This window comes from Phascolarctos cinereus, unplaced genomic scaffold, assembly GCF_003287225.1.
Source record: "Phascolarctos cinereus isolate Bilbo 61053 unplaced genomic scaffold, phaCin_HiC Scaffold_4;HRSCAF=312, whole genome shotgun sequence".
NCBI lineage: Eukaryota > Metazoa > Chordata > Mammalia > Diprotodontia > Phascolarctidae > Phascolarctos > Phascolarctos cinereus.
Genome location: NW_027555847.1, coordinates 95,323,721 through 95,345,545, shown reverse-complemented (window position 1 = coordinate 95,345,545; position 21,825 = coordinate 95,323,721). Strand labels below are relative to the sequence as shown.

The following is a 21,825-nucleotide window of genomic DNA, read 5'->3' as shown; positions in this document are numbered from 1 at the left end:
GAACAGGCAGCTGGGGGACCATTGGAAAGAGCATTGGATTTGGAATCAGGAAGAAATCTTTCCTCAAACACTGTGTGACCCTGATCAAGTCTCTGAACTTTCTCCTCTTCATCTATAAAGTGGATGTGTTGGACTCAGTGGCCTCTAAGGTGCCTTCCAACTCTACATCTATACTCTTAAGAGAAGTAGCATAATATAGGGGGAAAAAACCCATGAAACTTCCTGTCAAAGGATGTCAGTTTGAGTCCTGGCTGTATCAGCTGAGAAATTTGGGCAAGTTGTTTTCCATCTCTGTAAATTGGAGATAATGCTTGCACTACCTACCTCCAAGGCTATTGGGAGGCATTGAAAAACCTCAAGGAAATAGACAGTTGTAAGCTAGAAATGAAATTTAGCTACAAAAATGTAAGCTATTATCATTCAGGTGATTGGATAGTCAATTAAAAGCTTTTCTGTTTTCTAAAATGTGTTTTGATGAAGCCTGGATAAGCATGGTGGTAATTTGTCATTCTAGCCTAAGTGCAAGGTGCTAATTATGTTTGCAAGGCCTGAGCAAAAAGAAATTATACTTCACTATGAAAATAAAAATAGGCCTGTGGGCATTAAACCTGAGGCAAGTGAATAGGTTTAGCTGGGTAGAAAACATGCATTTACAGCCTCCGACAATGTTCCTGTCTCCCAGGGTGCTTCTTAGCTAGCAGGCTTCCTTCTCCAGCCTTTCTTTTCCCTGCCTGCCCTCTTTCTCTCTCCCCTTTATGTGTTTTCTTTCCTGCCTTAGACCATAAGCTCCTTAAGTATAGGGACTGTCTTGCTTAGTTGATTTTGTACAAAGACTGGAGCTTACTTAGCACAGACCTGGTGTGTAGTAAGAACTTAATAAATGCTTTATCAATAAATAAGCATTTATTAAGCATCTACTATATGCCAGGCATTATGCTAAGTGCTGGGGATACAAAAAGAGGCAAAAGACAGTCCCCACCCTCAAGGAGCTTACAATCTAATAGGGGAGTCAACATGCAAACAATTATATGCAAAGCAAGGCATGTACAAGATAAATAGGAAATAATTAGCAGAGGGAAGGCTCGAGAATTAAGAGGGTTTGGGGAAGTCTTCCAGTAAAAGAGGGGATTGTAGTTGGGACTTATCAGGAAGCTAGTGAGATTTAGTAGGCTGAGCATTCTAGGAAGAAGTGTTCCAGGCATGAGGGACAGCCAGGAAAAATGCCCTGGACAGACTGGACAAATGTGAGTGGTCTCTTTTCTTCCACCAAATGTAACTGACAAAGAACAGCAAGATGAAGTCTGATGAGCATCTCACAAAAAGTTACCTATAAAATGTCACATAGGTTAGAAGCAGACTCCTGAGTACTATGCCTCGGTATAGATTGGTTCAGCACAGGTACAGGTGGGCCCACCAGGTTCCTCAAGGTTAGACTTCTAAAAGTGGGTGCTGCTTAAGCTTAAGTCCTTGGCCTTTCTCTTTCTATTCTATCTCCCCTGGCTATCTCATTCATTCCTATGACTTCAACTATAGCAGCATGGTACAGTGTAAAGACTGCTTGGAAATGGAGCAAGAGGACCAAGGTTTGAATTCTGACTCTGCCAGTTACTACCTGTGGGACTTTGGGCAAGTCACTTAACCTCTCTGTGCCTCAGTTTCCTCAGCTTTAAAATGAAGGATTTAGATTAGATGATCTGGTCCCTTTCAGCTCCACATTTCTGATCCCATATACAGATGACTTCCATACCTATATCTCTAGTTCTGATATCTCTTCTGAGTGCCAGACCCACACCTCCAACTGCCTATGAGATAATCCCATTTGGATGTTACACCCCTACCTCAAATTCAACACATCCCAAACCAAACTCATTATCTTTAGCTCCCAAGCTTACTTCTTCTCCTGACATTTCACATAAAGAGAAACTGTCTTCTAGATTTGTGTAAACAGATACAGAGTGAAATATGCAAAACCAAAAGATAGTCTACTGAATGATTAGAACAATATCAGTGAAAAGCTCATTGAAAGAAAGCCAAGCTGATCAACTGGAAAACCAGTAATTGCCTTGGAGAACAGATGAAGAAGCATTCCTTTGTCTTCTTAGCAGAAAAGCAGGGCACTGGTAGGGCAGAATGTAGTAGGCATTGTCAGGCATCTGTATTGGATCAGGATTTTTGCTTAGCTACTTTTCTTTGTTAGAAAGGAGGGTCAGTTTGGAGTAGGGTGGGGAAAGAGTATTTCCAGAAATGACTGACATAGGAATAAACATCAATAAGAGTGTATTAAAAAAAAAACACACCTCTTTGTAATGTATAAAGATACTCATTTGAAGGGAGAAGAAACAATTTCCATACTTTTAACCAAGTTATTAGTTTGGCCTCCATGGTTGGCTGTCTCATGCCAAAATGCATCAGATCAGTTAAATAACTAGCTAAGTTCCTCACTTCTTTTTGCAATGCATACCCAAGAATAACAACAATAGCAAAAATAATGACAATCAGTGTGATAATGATGATGATGATGGTGAAGAAAGTGCCAATAAAAGTGAAGTATTATACTTATAAAGTATATGTGCAATACAGCGATAGATCAGTGGACTAGGTTGGGTACACCAGACACAGTAGTTAATGACTATAGTAATCTACTGTTTGGTGAAGTACATGTGCCTACAAACAAAGGCAACTTAAACTTCACGTGCCTCCTAGGGGACATGTTTGGAATGACTATTTAGGGTGCAGTATCGGCATATGCCACCAGGTGGCAGTCTAAGACCAAGCTGCTCTAACTAACTGGCCCTATGCATGCACCCAGGTTTCAGTGGAGCAGATTTGCTTACTACCAATTGAGCATGGTCAATGTACAATGAAGCAGTTCCAGTCCCCTACATACCTACACGATCAGTCTACAGCAGAGCTGGCCCTTTCCCTGTACTCTCCCCTCGCCCCCCCCCTCACCTCCCCTTGCCTCCCTGGCTCTCTGCCTAGAGATATAAAATAACAGAAACTCATAAATCTCTGAAATGGTGCTAGTCCCCCACTCCTACAAGATTGTAATTGCTTTCCCCATCAATGTGACCGGAAAGGATAATTCAATCATATGTGGATTAGAATACATTTACTGAATGAAATCGAAAGTGAAAGTCTAAGCCTTCTTATCCCAGTGGCTGAGTAAATCATAGCCAATTATATTATTTTGAACCTTCCAACCCTTCTCCTTTTGCGTTGTCATCAATTAGACAAACATATCCCAAAACATATTTGGTCACAGCAATATGGCAGAGATGTGGAGAAAGCATATCCTTATAGGTAGAAACATAAAACACTCCCTCCCCCTTTGAAATTCTTTCTGGGGCTTGCACCCTCTCAGGACTCTCCAATTTTGTCTTTTAAGTTAGTCAAACACTTTCCTCACCAATCCCCACCATTTCTATCTTTCTTATGCACCTACAGAAAATGAAAGGGAAGGCAATAAGCAGATGCAACAGAAGCTGGTATAGATGGAGGTTAAAATAACGATGGTCTCCATAGCATTGACGGTTCACAAAGTGCTATCCTCACATCAGCTAGGAGGTAGGCAGTGTAAATTATACCCATTTTACAAGTGAGGAAACTGAAGGCTCAAAAGCTTAAGTAATTTGTCCATAGTCACTTAGCTATTGAATAGCAGAGTTATGATTTAAACCGAGATCTAGCTGTTTCCAAATTGGGGACCTTTTCACTATGACAAGCTGCTTCTCCTAAGTAGAAGTCCCAGGATTTCAACACTGAAAGGGTTCAAAAAGATGAAATGGTACAATTTTCCTACATTTTACAGTGAAAGAAAGTAAGGTTCAGAGAAGGGAAAGGATTTGACCAAAGGCACAGGGCAAGGTAGTGACAGAGTGCAATCTCAAAGCCAGCATCCTCTTTCCCCTGCATTAGCAGAGAACCACCCATGTCCTAAATGAGCTTTCTTTGTTTGGTCTTTAGCTTTTGAGAACCACTGAGACTTCAGCATCCCTGGAAAACCCTTTCAGTTTCATTCCTTGTGAGTGGATATGTTTGAGCCCCATTTTTGTACCTGAATGTGAGAGCAGGGTCACAGAGAGAACCCTTTCTTTCTGCCCGAGTATCTTAGGGAGATTCATTGGGAATGCCAGTGGCATCTGATACTCTAAAGACTCAGTAACAGTGTGACTTTGACAAATCACTTCCCGTCTCTCCTCTCACCTATGAGATGAAGATAATAATACTTTCACTATCTAGCTCACACAGTTGATAGGGCAGTGCCCTTTGATCTTTAATCAGGCTGGTTGAAGTCGAAGAGCAGTTTGAATGTACATCAGCCTATGGCATCCCTTGGAAACTGATTCTTGGATAAGGTCTCTGATTATTGCTCTTGACCTTTTTAGCATGAAGAAAACATTTCAGTTGATTGAGTGTTGTGAGCAGACTAGGTTCTAATTATCTGAAATTTTAAATATTTGGTTTCTGCTGCTACGAACTTTCAAAGGCAAAAACCATGGAATTATAAGACTAGAGCTGAAAGGGCTCTTAGAGGTCAACTAAATCTAGTTGCCTTATTTCACATATGAGGAAACTGAGGCCCAGAAAGGTTAAGTGGCTTGCCCAAAGTCATGCAATACCTTTAGAAGCCAAGATTCAAATTCAGGTCCTGTGATCCCCAAATTCAGAGCTCTTTCTGCTGTACACTTGCATTGGTAAAGGACGTTTCTTCTCCTGGGAGTTCCTGATACCAATAAAATCCCAGGTCCAGTACCTATCTCTGGGATTTTATTGATTTGGAAACCTCTACATGTGGGGGAGGGGATAGAATTGCTCCTTCAAGATGGTGGACTTTACTGCCATAACTCAACTGTCTTCTCACTCTGGAACTTCCTTCAGCACTAGGGGCCTTCTGACCCTGGAACATGGCTCCATCATGCTGGCGCCCTCCTCCCATTAATGAATTTCTTTTTGGGACCTCCACTTTAGCGACAGGCCCAGGTTAGCTGGCTTCATTCCTCTCCCAGCTGTGCTTCTGACTCTCAGGACTTTTGCCACAATGCCTTTTCCTTCTTGTGCCCCATTCTGCCCCTTCTCAGCTTCTTTTTATGTGTGCTGGTCCTTCATTAGAATGTAAGTACCTGGAGGACAAGGGCTTTCTTTTTGCTTATATGTATCCCCCCCCCCCCCACAGTGCCTGACACAAAGTTAGCACTTAGTAAATGCTTACAACCTCATCGCCTTGTTTGCTCCTGGCTAAAAGGAAGAAAAGCATTTATGAAAGATCTACTGTGTCAGCCACTGTGCTAAGCACTTCATAAATATTATCTCATTGGTTCTCACAACTCTTGAGATAGGTGCTATTGTTATCCTCACTTTACAGATGAGGCAGAGGTTAAGTGACTTGTCCAGGGTCCCACAGCTGGTACGTGTCTGAGGTCAGATTTGAACTTGGATCTTTCTGACTCCAAGCCCAGCATTCTATCCACTACACCACTTGATGCCTCTGCTGTCTCTGTAGCAGACTGTGTAACTTCTCGTCTGTCCTTTCAGCAAGGCCCTGGTGCTCCTGCTCTGGGCACCATCCAACGGCGTAGCATGCTCCCATCCACCAGCACTCTTGGTTGGTTTGTAAAAGCTGTTGGTAGGAGTGCAGCTATACTCTGGGTTAACCCACTCTGCTCACATCCCCCACCCATAAGAAACACATGTGAGAGGAAGCATCACAAGAGATCTTCTCCAGTCTTCTCTGCTAGCTAAACCACTAGCAAAGGAAAAGCAAAGCCTGTTGGGGAATTTGGAAGATGCCCTTTGTCTTAAACTAACTCCTTAGGCTTTCACAATGGGGTATGGCTGTCTAATAGAGTTCAGAGTAGGACTAGGTATTGGCGGGGGGGGTGGGGGGTGTGTGGGGGGGGTGGGAACTGTTCAGTTTCTTTTTTATCTGCTTTGGTTTTGTGAAGCTGAGACCCAGGAACAGAAACAAATGAGATCATCCAGCTAACGACCTTTTTGTTGCTGAGTATGAGAGTAAAAATTATACTTAATGAGGTCTTTTCAACAGAGCAACTGAAAGGATTACCCAAATGGAGCACAGTGGAAGAATGCTGAATTTGCAGTCAGAGGACCTGGGTTCAACTCTGCCCTCTGCTACTCAATACCTGGGAGAATTAAGGTATTAATTAAAGGTATCAATTAACCTCTCTAGGTCTCAGTTTCCTCAATTATGAAATGAAGAGATTGGACTTCAAAAGTCTTTTCCTTTCCTAAATATAGGCTCCTATGATCTTTGTTCCTGTTTGAAGCTCATAGTCCGGATTACAGAATATCTCCCTTTTTAGTTTTCGTCTAACTGCTGTTTCTCTGCCTCCATTTATCTACAGGGTCTTCCCTGCACCACACTTGAATCTCCTTCAACATATTATCTCACACATTATACTGTGTCTTGTCTATGAATAAATCTTATGCCTTCTGGCATGACAGTCAGACTGGATATCCCTAATTTAAAAACATTATTTTGGCTTTTTTTTGGACTGAGTGAAAACATACACTGAGTTACTCCCAGGTTGTAAGCACATATAGTTTTTTTTTATTCCAAGAAGTTCAAGGTAAAAACATAAAAAGTTTCAAGAAGTGTTTGGATAAATTCATAATCTATTATAGATCCATTATCCATGAAAAAGTGATCAGGGATATTCAAGTAATGTTAGCAGTCTTTGACAACTACATCATGGAGGACAGTTCTGTTCTCCCACAGATGGTCCACTTGGAGCTTCTTTGAAGAATCCTGCAAACACTGCTTGTAAGAGACAATTACTTACCCTTAGGAAACTTTTATATCACCTACAAGAGAAAGATGAACATCTGATAAAAAAAAAGCCTGTTAAGACTTGTTCCCATTTGAAATTTTGTGTATTAGATATAGTCAGCCATGCTCTAAGGTTTGAGTTAAAAGTTATTTTTATTGAAGTTATAAATATTTAAAAATAAGCCATTAAAAAAATAAATGATCTGTTCCCACCAACAAAGCAGGGGATACAGGGCTGACTCTTGGAATATACTCGCAATGATACAGTCACTGCTGAAGCAAGGTCAGGCCAGGCAATCTTTGGTATAGGAACTTCGGATATGCTGTGTAGATATATATACTCCATCAGAGAGCAGGAGATGAGAAGACAGAGAGAAGTACATTTGGTTCATGGTTCTTTGCAGCCTTTTTCCAAGTAGGCTAACAAATAATGACTGACGTGTTTCCCAATAATGATAGGAGAGAATCCTATCACTCTTCTGGCTCCCCTGAGAACTCTGGGATCTGAAAGAAAAGACAGGAGTAGGAGGAGAACAAAAGAACATGTCAAGGGCAAAACCTCCCCCAAACCCCCCTTCTTGAGATGCTTCCCAGGGAGAAGTCTTTGAAAAAGACTGTTGAATAATATGATAGTTGTTTTCCGTCAGGGCTATTGTAGCCTGTCTCTCTGTTTTTTACCTTTCTCTCCCGAATAAAAATCATTCAATCATTTAGATGAATGGCTGCCACCTTCCAGGGGTCTGTCTCATTGTGCTCCCAGCAACCCATTCCCAAGTCTCTCCTGATCAAACATGAGGCGCATTCCAAGTTGGCTGGTGGCCACTTTGAATGGGCTAACAGGGAAACAGTATGGATCTCTCCCTCTTAGAGATTGGCTGCAACAATAAAAACATAAAGGAAACTACCCTTGGTTCTAGTGTAAACTTTGGGGAAGATGAAATTTGGGATACAGGGAAGGGAACAGCCACAGAGTGAAATGACAAACTCATTTTTATCTCCCAGTCACTGAGTGAGCGCTCCTAGCTCTTCTCGCTGCCCCTAAAGATAAGTTTGTAATTACTTCTGTTGGCAAGCTCCTACTGGCACAGGCAGAATCCCCTGGAAAATAGAAAGTGATAGCATGAAACACTCATTGAGTTAACCACTTTCTCATCTAAAGTTTTCCAATGATTTATAGGGCACTAGGAAAAATTTAAGAAAAGAAATATTTGATGGATAAATACTATCCAGTTGCATTAATCCAACTGAATCAGAAAAAAAATGTGTTCTGTATTTACTAGCTGTTTGACCCTGGGCACACCAAATTGCCTCACCAAAAATTAAAAAACAAACAAACAAACAAACAAAAAAATCCAAAAACAATGTGTTCTGTTTGCTAGAAAGCCTTAATATGAGCATACAGTTTGGACCTGGACCTTCTTTATTTCCAATGTGGCTAGAGAATCCATCCCTTACTTAATTTACCAGGAAACATGACTTGGAGGAGAGCTTTGTAAAGTCTGAAGGGAGCAAAATGATCATTAGTAATTATTGACATTATCTAACTACACCATTCAAGCAGCTCATCCTAAACTACTTGATTCATTTCACCAAACCTTTACTAAGTGACTACTTATGTTCTTAACCACAGTGCACTGGGTGGAGCACAAAATTTAGATAAACCAAGATTCCTTCCCCTAGAAAGCTAGTGGAGGGATCAGGGCACATACTTAAATAACCAGAATACAAAATAATGCATGGTCAGCGCAGAAAAGGGCAAACAGAGATGCATGTGAGGTCCAAGCTACAATGCCATATCTCCATGAGCTTATTCTGCCTCACTTAGCCAACTACCAGCTGCCTCAAGTTTCTGTTGTCCTAGGTGGGATTTGGGAGCTTGCTTTCATCCACCAAGTGGTTATATGCATTTATTCAATTTCAATAGCTATGCCTCCCCACCCCCACTCTCATTGTTGGTCCATTGTTATGGGCCTTTTTAATAAGCACCCAAGTGTTGCTCTGCAATATTCCCTTTAGCTACTTAATATAGTCATTTATTCACTCACTCGAATGCCTTTGGCACCTACAGGGTGCCCAGCACTGTCCTAGGCGATTCAAAACTTGCTGCCTGCAGACTGATAGGAAATTCAAGTTAGAGAGACACAGAATCACAGAATCTCAGAGCTGGGAGGGACCACTGTGGTTGCTTGGTTCAAATTCTCCACCCAGTGAAGATGTGTCCTGCATAGGGGCATAGTCCTTGGATTCCTGTCATTAAAGATGGATGGCACCAGTAATGTGATAACTAAGCTGTTCAATTAAGAAGCCAGTGCTCCTGTGTGATTATAATGATCAAGCTTGGCTCTGAAGAAGAGAGGAGAAAATGTATTTCCCTACCTTCTTTGCAGAGGTGGGGAACTAAGGGTGCCGAATACTACATACACTATCACACTCAGTTTTTGTGTTGGTTAGTTTTATTAAACTGTTTCCCACCTCTCTCTGCCCCAACTTTCTTCTTCTTTTTTTTCTTTGTTAAAATAGATGTTTCTCTTAGGAGGAAAGGGACAAAGGCGATATTTTGAAATGAAGGTGTGGTGGTAAAAGCAAAGGCTATCTATATTTTTTTTATACTTTTTTTTTTGGCTATCTATATTTTTTAAAAAAAGTTTTTAAGGGGCAGCTAGGTGGCGCAGTGGATAGAGCACCAACCCTGAAGTTGGGAGGACCTGAGTTTAAATCCGGCCTCAGACCACTTGACACTAGCTGTGTGACCCTGGGCAAGTCACTTAACCCCAATTGCCTTAAAAAAATGTTTTTAAAAGAAGTCAGTACTCCACCCTGCAGGATCTGCATACACATGGAATATAAAACATGCCCACCAACAACAGTGGGTACTATAGACACCCGGTGAACACTGCAATGTACAGAGACTTCACTTGTCATTAGGAAAGGAGGAAAGCGTTGCTTCAACTCATCTGATTCATTCATCCGAATCATGCTAAAATTTCAATTCTCCTCACTAAATGAGATGGAGGTTGTTTTTAGTTTTGTGTTTGTTTTGCAGGCAGCTCTCCTGGGTGAGTTCCCATTGAACTGATGACCCTGGACCAGCACTAAACACTGAAGGGGTCAAGGGCCCATCAGGAGCCTGAATGTCCTAAAGGTCACATTTCTACTCTGACATCTTCTAGGCTACATATCTCCTTACATTCACATCTGTGGGTCTGGGAAACAATGTCTAGAGATTGTGACCACTCAGGACTAGGGGGTAAGGAAAATAGGAAGGGTTTGACAAACTAAAATTTTAAGAAAGGGGGAGAGTGCATTTCTTAGTCAAAGTATTGGGAGCCACTGTTCTAAGGGTTTCATCTGGCTAGCGCACAGGTTGTCCTTCGTACCTTCTTGCAAAGGTCTAAACCAGGGACTCTATAAGCACTGCGATTCTGTGGTCCTGGGAATCCCATGCAAAACCAGGTTCCTTCACTGTATCTTCCACTGCTGGTTTGATAGAACAAGATCTCCACAAACTAGCCGTCTGTTTTGTATGTTCATGACTCACACTGCCTGTTTGGATGAGCTAGGCAATTTTCATTTTGTACATATGGACACCACAGTAATAATGGCGCCTCATATTTATGCAGGACTTTAAGGTTTCATAATAAAATGTGAGAGAAATAGATTTCATTTGAACCCATGGTAGGGGCAGCTATGTGGTGCAGTGGATAGACCACTGACTCTGGAGTCAAGAGGACCTGAGTTCAAATCTTGCCTCAGACACCTACTAGTTGTGTGACCCTGGGCAAGTCACTTAACCCTGATTGCCTTCTGGCAAAAACAAAAACAAAAAAACCCATTGCAGTATTCCATCTTACCTGGTGAGCAGTAATAAATCAAGAAAGCTAGTCCTGCAGCCACACTGAAACAAGCAAGAAAAAACATGGGACCTGAAAGGGAAAGAGAAAGGAATAAATAAGATGCCATCTGGAATTGATCCCGCATGAATTGGCCTTCTCCTTAACAGACAGAAGAGTCAAAATAGAGAATCACACATGGTCAGTATGGACTGAATCACAGGAAAGAATGAGGTTCATAAGTTATAGACATGCATGCATTTTTATTGGAAAAAAAAAGTGCCATCCATATATTCCACAGTGGAGCAAGACACAAGACTGATACAAATGCAAGCTATAGAATACAAATTGTTCAGCGTGGGAAAGCGACAGGCACACATTTAAAGGCCAGAATGGAGCTGGCTGAAAATCTGGCCCTTCTATTCAGGCAATGCGAAAGCAAAGTAGAGACAAACCCAAACCCAAACGACAGGAATATTCCAAAGTGGGTAAGACAGTGGGTGAGAAGTGGAGCATAGACAGCTTCCTCCTTCTTGCCTCTCTTGGTCCTCCTTATCCAAACCCACAAAATGAACATAGGAAGCTGCCCATTTCACACACTATGAAATCACCTCTGAGGGTGGGCTGAGAGGGAAAAAGAAATGGGCTGGTCTCTTGAATTAATTTTTCCAAAGGCATCCCGATTTAATTGGCTGGTTTAGAGTCTCACCCTACCCCATCCCTCTTCCAAGAAGACATAGAAAGTCTACTCGGTATCTCTTTTGAATATATTTTATCTGTTTGGAGAGAGCTTTGTTTTCTGGAAAAACAAAGAATTTAGATGGCTGCAATGAGGAAAAAATATGAACAATTTCCTATTATTCAAGAATAAATCAAAACCCAGAAGAAGCAGCTTCCCATCACCATGGTGACTGGCACTTTAGAAGTACATGAATAGAGAGGTAGATGGAGATGAAGAACTTAGTGGAATGCCCTCCAAGGGGCTGATATGTTTTATTTACCCCTGTCATTTAGATTATATTTCTCCTTGTCAGGGTCTAGCTCTGTGGAATCTGAGGTTTCTAGAAACAAAATAATACACCAACCATTAGTTTGGAACTTGAAGCAAAACATGCACTTCGGTATCAAGTCATGCAACAGTGAATGAAAGAAAATCATTAATAACTGCTTTTCCAGTTCAGATTAAACATCACATGAATAATACCCATTTTAAAGATACCTCAGCAATATGATATGTTGGGGTGGGGTGGGAGGTGGAGAAAGCATTTACTCTCAGAAATTTTAGAATTTACTCTTACAAATTTTACTTAGAAATTTACTCTTAGAAAATTTAGAATTTTCCCTCCTGCCCTACTCCTCAGAGAGAATTAGAAACTAAAGACTCTTCTACAATGAAAATTATGCTAAAATTCAATTAAAAACATTTAGTAAGTGCCTATGGCGAGTAAGATGAGAGGCAGCATGGTACAAGGCATGGTGTCTAGAAGACCTATGCTCAAGCCCTGCCTCTGATGAGGCTATATGACTGTGAGCATGATGAAACTCTCTAAGAAAAGAAGCTAAATTTGTAAATTAATATTAAATTTGTACAAGTTTGTTTCCACCCTGAAAATTCTTCACAAAGATGAAATTACAGGGCTAGATCAAAAAAGGTACAAAGCACTGCACTAGATGAAGGTAATACAAATACAAAGACAAAATAGCTCCTGCCCTCAAGAAACTTACATTCTATAGGAATCATGTTAACCAGGAAGGGAGGGGAAAAACAGTCAAGTGCACTGGGGCAATTAAGCATTTTGTCACATCGTCTCCAATATGTACAGAGTTGCGATCACAGACTGGAGAGCCTATGGACAATGAGCATAAGTCACTGTTGCTCTATAACTACAACTGCTCACAAGCAATTGTAATCCTGAGCCTCAGGCCAAGAGACAGGTGGCCTGTACAGCTTGGGTCTAAGTCAAAATCAGAGCTGCAAAGACATATTGGCAAACAACATCGGATAGTAATCTGTATTGTCCATCTTGAGGGGGCTCAGCCAGACAGCATCAGAACAGCCACATTGTTGGCAACAGAACACCTACCGAGCTCTACAAACTCAGATGTAGCTGCAGTTGTATTCTGACCAAAGCATTTTCTGGACATCTCAACTGTCCAAAAGTTTTGAAATACGCTTTTGGCACATTTTCTAGTGCGAAGTAATGGGGGAAAATATTTGCTTCACAGAAAGCATGTGTCAAAATAACTTCCAACAATGGAATCAATTGTATACTGTAGCATACAGTGACAGGCTGTCACTTTGTCAGAAGGCTAGGGTGCTTCCTTCTTTAAAAAAAGAAAAGTGGGTTTCTCATTTCTCAGTCAGGAAACTGGGACCTGAAACCATAACACTTGCTATGGTATTTATAGACTCAGCTCTCAGCACAGTTCCTAGAACATAGGAGGTTTTAAATAAACACTTGTTGACTGACTGATTGTGATGTTATTGGCAAAAGATTTCTGGTTTCTTTGCTTTAATCCATTTAAAAAATCTCATTCTTTGACCTACGGACTTATAAAACTTGCATAGGTAAGCCTCTCTACGGTTTCATCCATCGGCAGAGAATACAGACTGCCAACTCTCCCCCTCCCCAGCCCTGTCCCAGTGGAACAACGTGTTGTAGCCAATCACTGGCCCTGTTTAAAAGATTATCTCTTTGAACAGGGTATGGACTTAGGCCCTCATGGGGTACAGAATCTAGGAGAGGAGAAGAGAGGGTTCTTTTTTTCCTCCTCTGGACAAGAGGCCAGCCTGTCCCAGGCCCATACAGGTCAGAGAGCACTAACAAGGAGGCTGTGAATATATGTCTTTAAGAGAAGGCAGATGGGATATGTATCAAATCTTCCAACAACAGGTATATTCTCTTGATCCCACCCTGAGCCTGGCTCCCCAGTGACAGTCAAGTTTCTCTGTTTGCTGCCAGCTTTGAATCTCTTCTTCATGCTGATAACAGAAAACTCCCCTGGGGAGCAATATTTTCCCAAAATGAAGCCGATCAAAAACTTGCAGTGGATAAATATAACCCCTTGATCCTCTCACAAGTCAAACTGTAATGAAAACTGAATCACAAATGTCACTATTTGAAATATTTGTGAGACTTTGGCATTATAATGTATTGTTTTAAAATGCATTTTGCCCTCAGAATATTGTCTCTATCCCTAACACTGGTCAATTTGGGAAAATTAAGAGACCATTCACCAAAATGGTCCCAGGATCACCATCTTTCCCCCTCCCCTGTCGTCACCTTCAACATATGCACACCCAGGAGGTAAAAATGAGAGCCCAGGAGAGAGAAGAGTTACTTTCTCCTTCTGCAACTCCATGTGATTGGAAGAATTAGACCAAATATGTGACCTGGCCCCACCAAAAACAAAACAAAACAAAAAAATACCCAACAACTTTACAATCCTCAATTAAGAAATTTATAATCACCTAAAGTGCTAGCAAAAGGCTGTAGGATATCTGTATATTGCCAATTAAAATTCATTACTTCATACCTTCAATTTTTCTTCTTAATTGACTTTTAATTAGAAAGCTTTTAAAAATAGTTAAGTCACAGTTTACAAATAAAAAAAGCTTTTTTTTGCTAGTAAAATGTGAAGGTAAAATTTTTAATTGTAAGGTCCTCTGTTTTCTTGTGAGCAGCTAAGTGGTACAGTGGATGGAGTGCCAGGCCTGGAGTCAAGAAGACTCATCTTCCTGAGTTCAAATCTGGCCTCAGACATCAGTTGCGCAACCTTAGGCAAGTCACTTAACCCTGTTTGCCTCAGTTTTCTCTTCTGTAAAATGAGCTGGAAAAGAAAATGGCAAACACTCCAGTATCTTTGGTAAGAAAACCCCAAATGAAGTCACAAAGAATCGGAGACAACTCAAAAAACGACTGAACAACTGTTTTCTAATGAGCAAAATGGAAAAAAAAAAGAACCCTCTCTATCTGACACTCTTAATATGCTGGGGGCTATAAAACTCTCCAACTAGCTTTCCAATTATAAGTAGAGATCAGATAACTTACTGGATCCAAAGCTCTCTCAACATAGCTGTGGTGGTAGGCTATCCCTACTACCAGAGAGGAGAGAAAAGTTGGGGCCACCTTCATGCCATTTCTCATTTCTTCCACAAAGCATCTTCTCAGCCTAATTTATGCTTAGTCAGTAATGAAATAAAATTTACTTGCCTTTTTCTCCCAAGATGTCTTCATCCCATAGGTACCTATATACAAGTGCTAAAGCATGGGTGCCACTCTTGTTGCTTAAACCACTCTGGAAAAAACTTAACTCACAAAATCAGGCCCTTAATAGGCTATTACTCTAGTTTCATGTGAAGATAGGGCTGCAGGTACCTTAGCCCTGACTGGTAAGTGATATTACCCTCCCCACTTCACATGTCTCCAGATTCATCTCTTGGTTCCTGGTTGAACCAGGAATCTTTTGTATCTATACAAACTTCAGTTCTGGGGCAGCTAGGTGGCACAGTAGATAGAGCCACCTGCCCTGGAATCAAAGGACCTGAGTTCAAATCCAACCTCAGACACTTACTACTTGTGTGACCCTGGCAAGTCACTTAAACCCAATTGCCTCCAAAAGTACAAAAACAAAAAACTTCGATTCTGTGGTCATATCCTCCTCTAGCTTCAACTATTATGCAAAATGGATGAACTCCCAGCAATAATGGAATACAAAATTGCATAATAAAGAATCATAGGATTTAGAACTAAATTTCAATTTGAAAAGCATTTATTAAGTGCCTACTAAATTCACAAGACCCTGGGGATATAAAGACAAAATGAGAGGCAGCAAGGTATTATGAAGTCCTAGGTTCAGATACTTGTAGTCATTGTCTCAAATATTCCTTAGCTGTATGATCCTGGGTAAGTCACTTAACCTCTGAGCCTCAGTTTCTTCATCTGTAAGATAATGGAGTTGGACTCAGTAGCTTCCAAGGTTCTTTCGTGCTTTCTAGGATTCTATCAGTTCTTACCCTGAAGTAACTTACATCGATAAGTAAATGCAAGATCAATTAGGGAAGGAGAGAGTATTAATAACTAGGAGATTATAAAAAGCTTCCCTCGGGAGGGGGGGCACCTGAAATGAGCCCTGAAGGGGCTAAGGATTTTAAGAGAGAGAGGAGAAGGGATCTTGGAGATCTTCTAGCCTAATTTCATCATTTCATAGAAGCCAAAATTGAGGACTGCTGAAGTCACAAAGGTTATTAGGCAATCAGGTTCCCTGATGACAAATCCAGAATAGTTTCCAATGTACAATGTAGCCTGATGATGATGATGATAACACCAAGTATTTATAGCTCTCTAAGTTTTGCAAAGCACTTTACAAATATGTCAATTTCACAACCACCCTGGGAGGTAGGTGTTATTATTATTCCCATTTTACAGATAAAAAAACTGAGGCAGACAGAGGTTAAATGATGAACCCAGGGTCACACAGTATAAGTGTTTGAAACTGCATTTGAACTCGGGTCTTCTAACTCCAGGGCTAGCTGTCTATCCATTGCGCCACTCAACTGCCATAGCACAGGTGACTCATTCGCTCTTCTGTTTCTTCTTACTCAGACACTGTAGGCCAATTAGAGGGACTTTGATGACCTCAAAGAATCAGAAGACAATAAAATACACATACTACCAAAACTACATGGGCCTTGGGATCATTATTAACATCAGTTGGCATTTGCTCAGTTTCCAAGTTTGGAAATGTCCACAAGGTTCATTTCAGGTTCTGTCCTTTTTCACTCTCTTTCTTATCTCATTCTAATCTGCTATCTCTACTTGCCTGCTCCACATTTCCATTTCTTCCCGAAAAATCTCCACTCCTCTTTCCAACTTCCTCATTTCTATTAAAGGCACCAATATTCCCCACCCCACCCCTTTCCCCCGTCTTAAAATCTTGGTGATCTTTGATTCATCCTTCTCCTTCACCCACTATAACTAGTCACCCAGTTTTTTGCAATTTCTCTTTGGCAATATTTTCCACTCCTCCTGTCACCCCTCCCAGTTCAGACCCTTATTGTTTTATACTTGGATTACTGTGACAGACTCTAAACTGGTCTCCCTGCATCCAGCCTCTCCCTATATAATCCATCTTTCACAAAAATCATCTCTATAGCACCATTTTAATCCCCTGCTCAAAATCTTCAATGGCTCCCCATTGCCTATAAACTAAATTCCCAACTCCAGTGCCTAGTATTTAAAGTCTGCCACAATCATTCCCCCACCTACGTCTCTCCAGTTTCCTCGTCTATAAAAAGGGAGAACACAATTTTCTATAAAGTGACCTGTGAAATAACTCAAACAACTCTTTGGGACTCTAAATTGCAGAGAATGGGCCAACCAGTGTTGGCAGAGGGAGTTTCTTCATCCAAGAATTCCTTAATTCCAGCCCCTATCCCTATCCCTAAAGTAAATAAAAAGTGAGATAAACTGAGTGTAAGGTAAAGGGTAATCAAATAATGGTTCTGTTACAAACTTGGGAGTAACTTGGAATGGCCTCAGAACTCAAACAGGTGAGGCCTCAATTGTTTCTTTCATAGCCCCAGCTTCCCAGGTTCTCCTCTCTCCTTCCCCTGGAAGCTTATTTTTTAAATGAATAACATTGGGTAAAAAAAAAAAAGATGGAATGTCAGGATTTGGACCCTCCCAGAGCAGGAGGTAGTTTGAGAAACAGGGTGAGAGGGCTTTCTGTGGAGAGGAACCCCGCTGGTCTACTTTGCATTTTATTTGAAGTAAATGTACTCTTGCCTTAAAAGATAAAAATAAAAAACAAGTGCGAAAGCATGGTGGTAGTGAAGTGGAAGGATGACCGGATTGGGAACCAGAAGTCCTCGTACCAAAGCCAAGATCTCGGGCTCTCTTCCTTACTACTTGTATGATTGTGGCCAAGTCATTTAACTCCTCTGGATTCCAGGTTCTTCGTCTGCAAAATGAGGTTGGACTAGATGCACTCTTCCAATCTCCTTATGATCCTATACGTACTGAAATAACCAATGATTTTAGTGGTTATTGACAAATCTCTGCTATGTTAATTCTAGGTGGGGAACCTGAAAAACAACCCTTTGATCTCCATGGACCTACATGTCACACTTGGCACAAAGCAGTTCACATGTGCTGTCTTGGTAATATAATATTCCAGTATAATTTAATATGATTATAATGTAATAACAATCAGGCTGATACAGTGAGGTCTCACTGGCCCTTGGACTCCATTCACATTGTTAATATGATATGCACTGTTGAACATAATGCTGGAGGGATCTTTTTGGATTTATAGCTGATCAGACAGTCCCTGAGACACAACCAGGTGACTCAATGGATAAGTGCTGGGCCTAGAGTCAGGTAGACCTCAGTTCAAATCCAGCCTCAGAAGATTTCTAGCTGTGTGACCCTGACTGAGCAAGTCATTTCACCTCTGCCTGCCTCAGTTTCCTCATCTGTGAAATGGGGATAACAATAACACCAGAGTTGTTCTGAGGAACAAATGAGATAATATTTGTAAAGCGCTTTGTAAATCTTAAAGTGCTATTTAAATGTGCTATGACACATGATACAGCAAAGATGTTGGAACAAGGAAGTAACAGGTCTAACTACGCACTGGGCTGGTCAGGCCACAAGTCCAACTCTAAGCTCTATATTTTAGGAAGGACATTAACAATCTAGGGCAGAGGCCTAGAAATCATGCCGGATGAAGGCTCTGAGGGTCTTTAGTCTGGAGGGAAAGAGGCCTGGGAAAGCTGTCGCTGCTGTCTTCCCATACCTGGACAGCCATCGTGGGCCGGAAGGATTAGAATGGCAGTCTTCTGTCTGGCTTGGCAAACGAGACCTAGCATCCACTGAGACAAGTACCAGGGAAGTAAACTTTGGTTTGAATTAAAGAAATGGCAATTGTCCGGCAGTGGAAGGGGCAACCAGATGAAGCAGTAAGTGTTCCATCACTAAATTCTCCAAGTAGAGACTGGATCGTTATTTGCTGGGGATATTGTAGTTAGGATTCTTAATTAGCAATGGGCACAGCTCAATGATCTCTTGGGTCCCTTTCGTTAATTAATTAATTAAGTAATTTATTTGTTCATTCATTCATTCATTCATTCATTCATTTATTTATTTTTGGCTAGGCAATGGGGTTAAGTGACTTGCCCAGGGTCACACAGCTAGTAAGTGTTATGTGTCTGAGGCTAGATTTGAACTCAGCTCTTCCTGAATCCAGGCCCGGTGCTCTATCCACTGTGCCACCTTGCTGCCCCTCTTAGGTCCCTTTTAGATCTGGGATCCTATAATCAGCCTAGGAAATACCTGTACTGCTAGATATCCCATACATGGCAGGTAGAGGGGAATGCATGTGTAGCTTAGCTATATATGTATATATACATGTGTGTCACTGTGTATGTCTGTGTGCATATTACACACACACACACACACACACACACACACACACACACATACATACACACACGCCATACTAGATTGTCTACTTCCTATATAGTATTTTTACATGTCAACAGCAACCCAGATGTTTCCTTTCTGTATTTAAATTCTACCCAGAATTAACTGAAAAGAAATTTTAGAGATTAAAAAGGAAACTAGCCAGGCCTTCAGCCGCCTTTTCAACTCAGAGCCACGTGGGCTGCCGTTAAGTCCCCTAGAGCCTAAAGTAAAGGCCCAATCCCTCCCCATCCCCAATTCTCACCAGTCAGTTCAGATCCCAAATTTCAAACAGCCTGAATTCCCTTAGCTTGTTCCAAATCTGGAATTTCCTCCAATGCTGCCCCATCATCTGTCCCTCCCAGAGCACTGTAGGGAGGAGAGATGGGCTATAGCCAAAGCATCCACAGGGGAGCAACAGGGCAAGCAGGTAAAGTCAAAAGAAGCATCTTTTTGGGGGCTTTGACATCCAGGGACTTAAAAAACAAGAAGAGGTACAACAGTAGCAAATAAACAGGTTTAAAAAAACAACAACAACAAACCATACACTTAATTCTCAAGCTAAATGCAAATGTTTGAAACATGGCAGCCATCAAACGCAACTTCAATATGGCTCTTGTGGCTTGAACTTACTCATGGCCTTCCTGCTGGGCAGGCTGCCATACAGATGTTGGGCATTGATGTACAGAGCTCTGTAGAATTCTTGGCAGTCTCTTTCACCCTTCCTCTGCAGGTGGGTCAGGAGGTCGGATAAACGTACACGGAGAGATGTTTTGGGGTTGCGGAACTACAAGTCAGAAAGAATGAAGAGCACAGTGTCTAAATTCAAAGCCCACATACACAACGAAGCCAAAGTCAACATAATACATACCAGGCGGTGCTCTGGATAGAGTGCTAAAGTCAGGAAGTCCCGAGTTCAAAGTTAACCTAGCTGTGTAATTCTGGGCAAGTCACTCTACCTCGGTCTTTCTCAGTTTCCTCATCTATAAAATGGGGGTAATGATAGCGCCCATCTCCTAGGGTTGTTGGGAGGATAAAATGAGAACATATTTTTGAAGTGATTTGTGAACTTTGAAGTGATATAGAAATGCTAGTTATAATGATGATAATACATGGATAAGAATCACATAGGATGGGCAGAGATGAGTGGGTTGTGATCTGCATGGCCAGAGAGGGTACCCACATTGAGGAGACTATAGATCCATCAAAGCATCAGATTATTAACAGCCATTCACTTTTCTATAGTGCTTCAGATAAACAGAAGTATCTATAGAATAATTTTACATGTATACACACACATACACACATGTATACCTATACATGTATGAACATACACATGTGCATATATATGTGTATGTGTATACATACATACATGCATGCACACACACATACATACATATATATATATATATATATATATATATACACATACATACACACATACATATACACACACACACCTATTTGTGTGTAATAGTAGCCATCTCTAGGGTCAGGGGGAGGGAAGAAAAAAAGGGAAAAAAAGGAATAGCAAGTTGTATATAATAGATTTGCAGTTTCATGTGTTTTTATTATACTATATTATAGAAATACTTATTTTATTCCATAAATTAAAAAAAAAAGATTTACAGAATATTTACTCACAACAACCCTAAGAGGTAGGCTGTAGGAGCATTTTCATCTTATGAATGAGAAAATGAGGTCCAGCTTTGTAAAGTGATACGTCTACTGTCATACACTGAGTAACTGTTAGAATCAGGACTCAGACCTAACACTTCTGAATCTAGAGTAGTAGAAAGAGCATGTTATTGGGAGTAGAAGGCTCTGAGTTCAAATCCTACTTCTGTAATTTGCTGCCTATGTGATTTTGGATGAGTCACTGAACCAGGCATGCTAGAACTGGCTCACACTGTTCATTTTTGTTAAATTTTCAGTGTGAGCATTTAGACTTTAGAAATTGGCAAATGCTATAAATGCTATAAATTCTTTTGTTGATTTCTAGACTTAAGAAAGAAATAGAGAAAATGTTAATAATGCAGTTTAAACTTAAATGTATGTTATGTGTACATTGCTACTCTCCCCATCCTCCTGAGAGCTTGTTGTTAGATAATTACCTGCACACTACTGCGTTGAACCTCTCTGGGCCTCAGTTTCCTCATCTGTAAAGTAAGGGGATTGGACTAGATGCTCTTTCAGATCCCTTCCAGCTTTGAAACCTGGAACCCCAGCTGGGACACTTATTCCACTATAAATGATACCTCTTAGCATAAGTACCATGTCACCTCCTTGCCCAATAAACTTAAGGGGCTCCCTATTATCTCCAGGATAAAATGAAAATTTCTCTGAAAGGCATTTATGACCTGGCTTCACCCTAATCATCCAGACTTATTATTTCATTACATCCCTTCACGCACTCTACCATCCAGCTAAAACTGGTCTTCTCACTCTTCCTCCCACATGGCATTCTATCTTCCATTCTCAAGCCTTTGGACAGGCTGTCCCCCATCCCTGGAATACACTCTCTCCTTTCCTATGCTTCTTGGAATCCCTAGAGAAGACCTAGTTTCAACTCCACTGAATAAGATGCCCCTCCCAGGATATACTCATCACCTCTAATCTCGCCACCAACATGCTAACTCAAGCTCTGATTACCACCATCTCCCTTAGCCCCCTTTCCCTCTGATTGGAAGGTAGAGTACCAAACTCCTCCCAATGCCTTCCTTTATAGGGGGCAGAAACT

General features: G+C 41.1%; 1 protein-coding gene across 4 annotated transcripts in view; it reads right to left on the bottom strand.

Annotated features, from left to right (window-relative positions):
• Nucleotides 1-6,924: 6,924 nt before the first annotated feature.
• CARD19 (caspase recruitment domain family member 19) overlaps nucleotides 6,925-21,825 on the bottom strand; it is a 39,253-nt gene continuing 24,352 nt past the window's right edge. Inside the window, exons 3-7 of one of the 4 annotated variants that reach the window (XM_020999062.2) lie at nucleotides 19,719-19,872; nucleotides 11,622-11,681; nucleotides 10,642-10,713; nucleotides 8,836-8,904; nucleotides 6,925-7,294 (exon numbers count right to left, since the gene is read on the bottom strand). In XM_020999062.2, the coding sequence (XP_020854721.1) occupies nucleotides 7,179-7,294; nucleotides 8,836-8,904; nucleotides 10,642-10,713; nucleotides 11,622-11,681; nucleotides 19,719-19,872 (471 nt within the window). In that variant the 3' untranslated portion in view covers nucleotides 6,925-7,178. The remainder of the gene's footprint in view (nucleotides 7,295-8,835; nucleotides 8,905-10,641; nucleotides 10,714-11,621; nucleotides 11,682-19,718; nucleotides 19,873-21,825) is intronic. The other 3 variants (XM_020999064.2, XM_020999063.2, XM_020999065.2) reach the window with 3 other exon arrangements.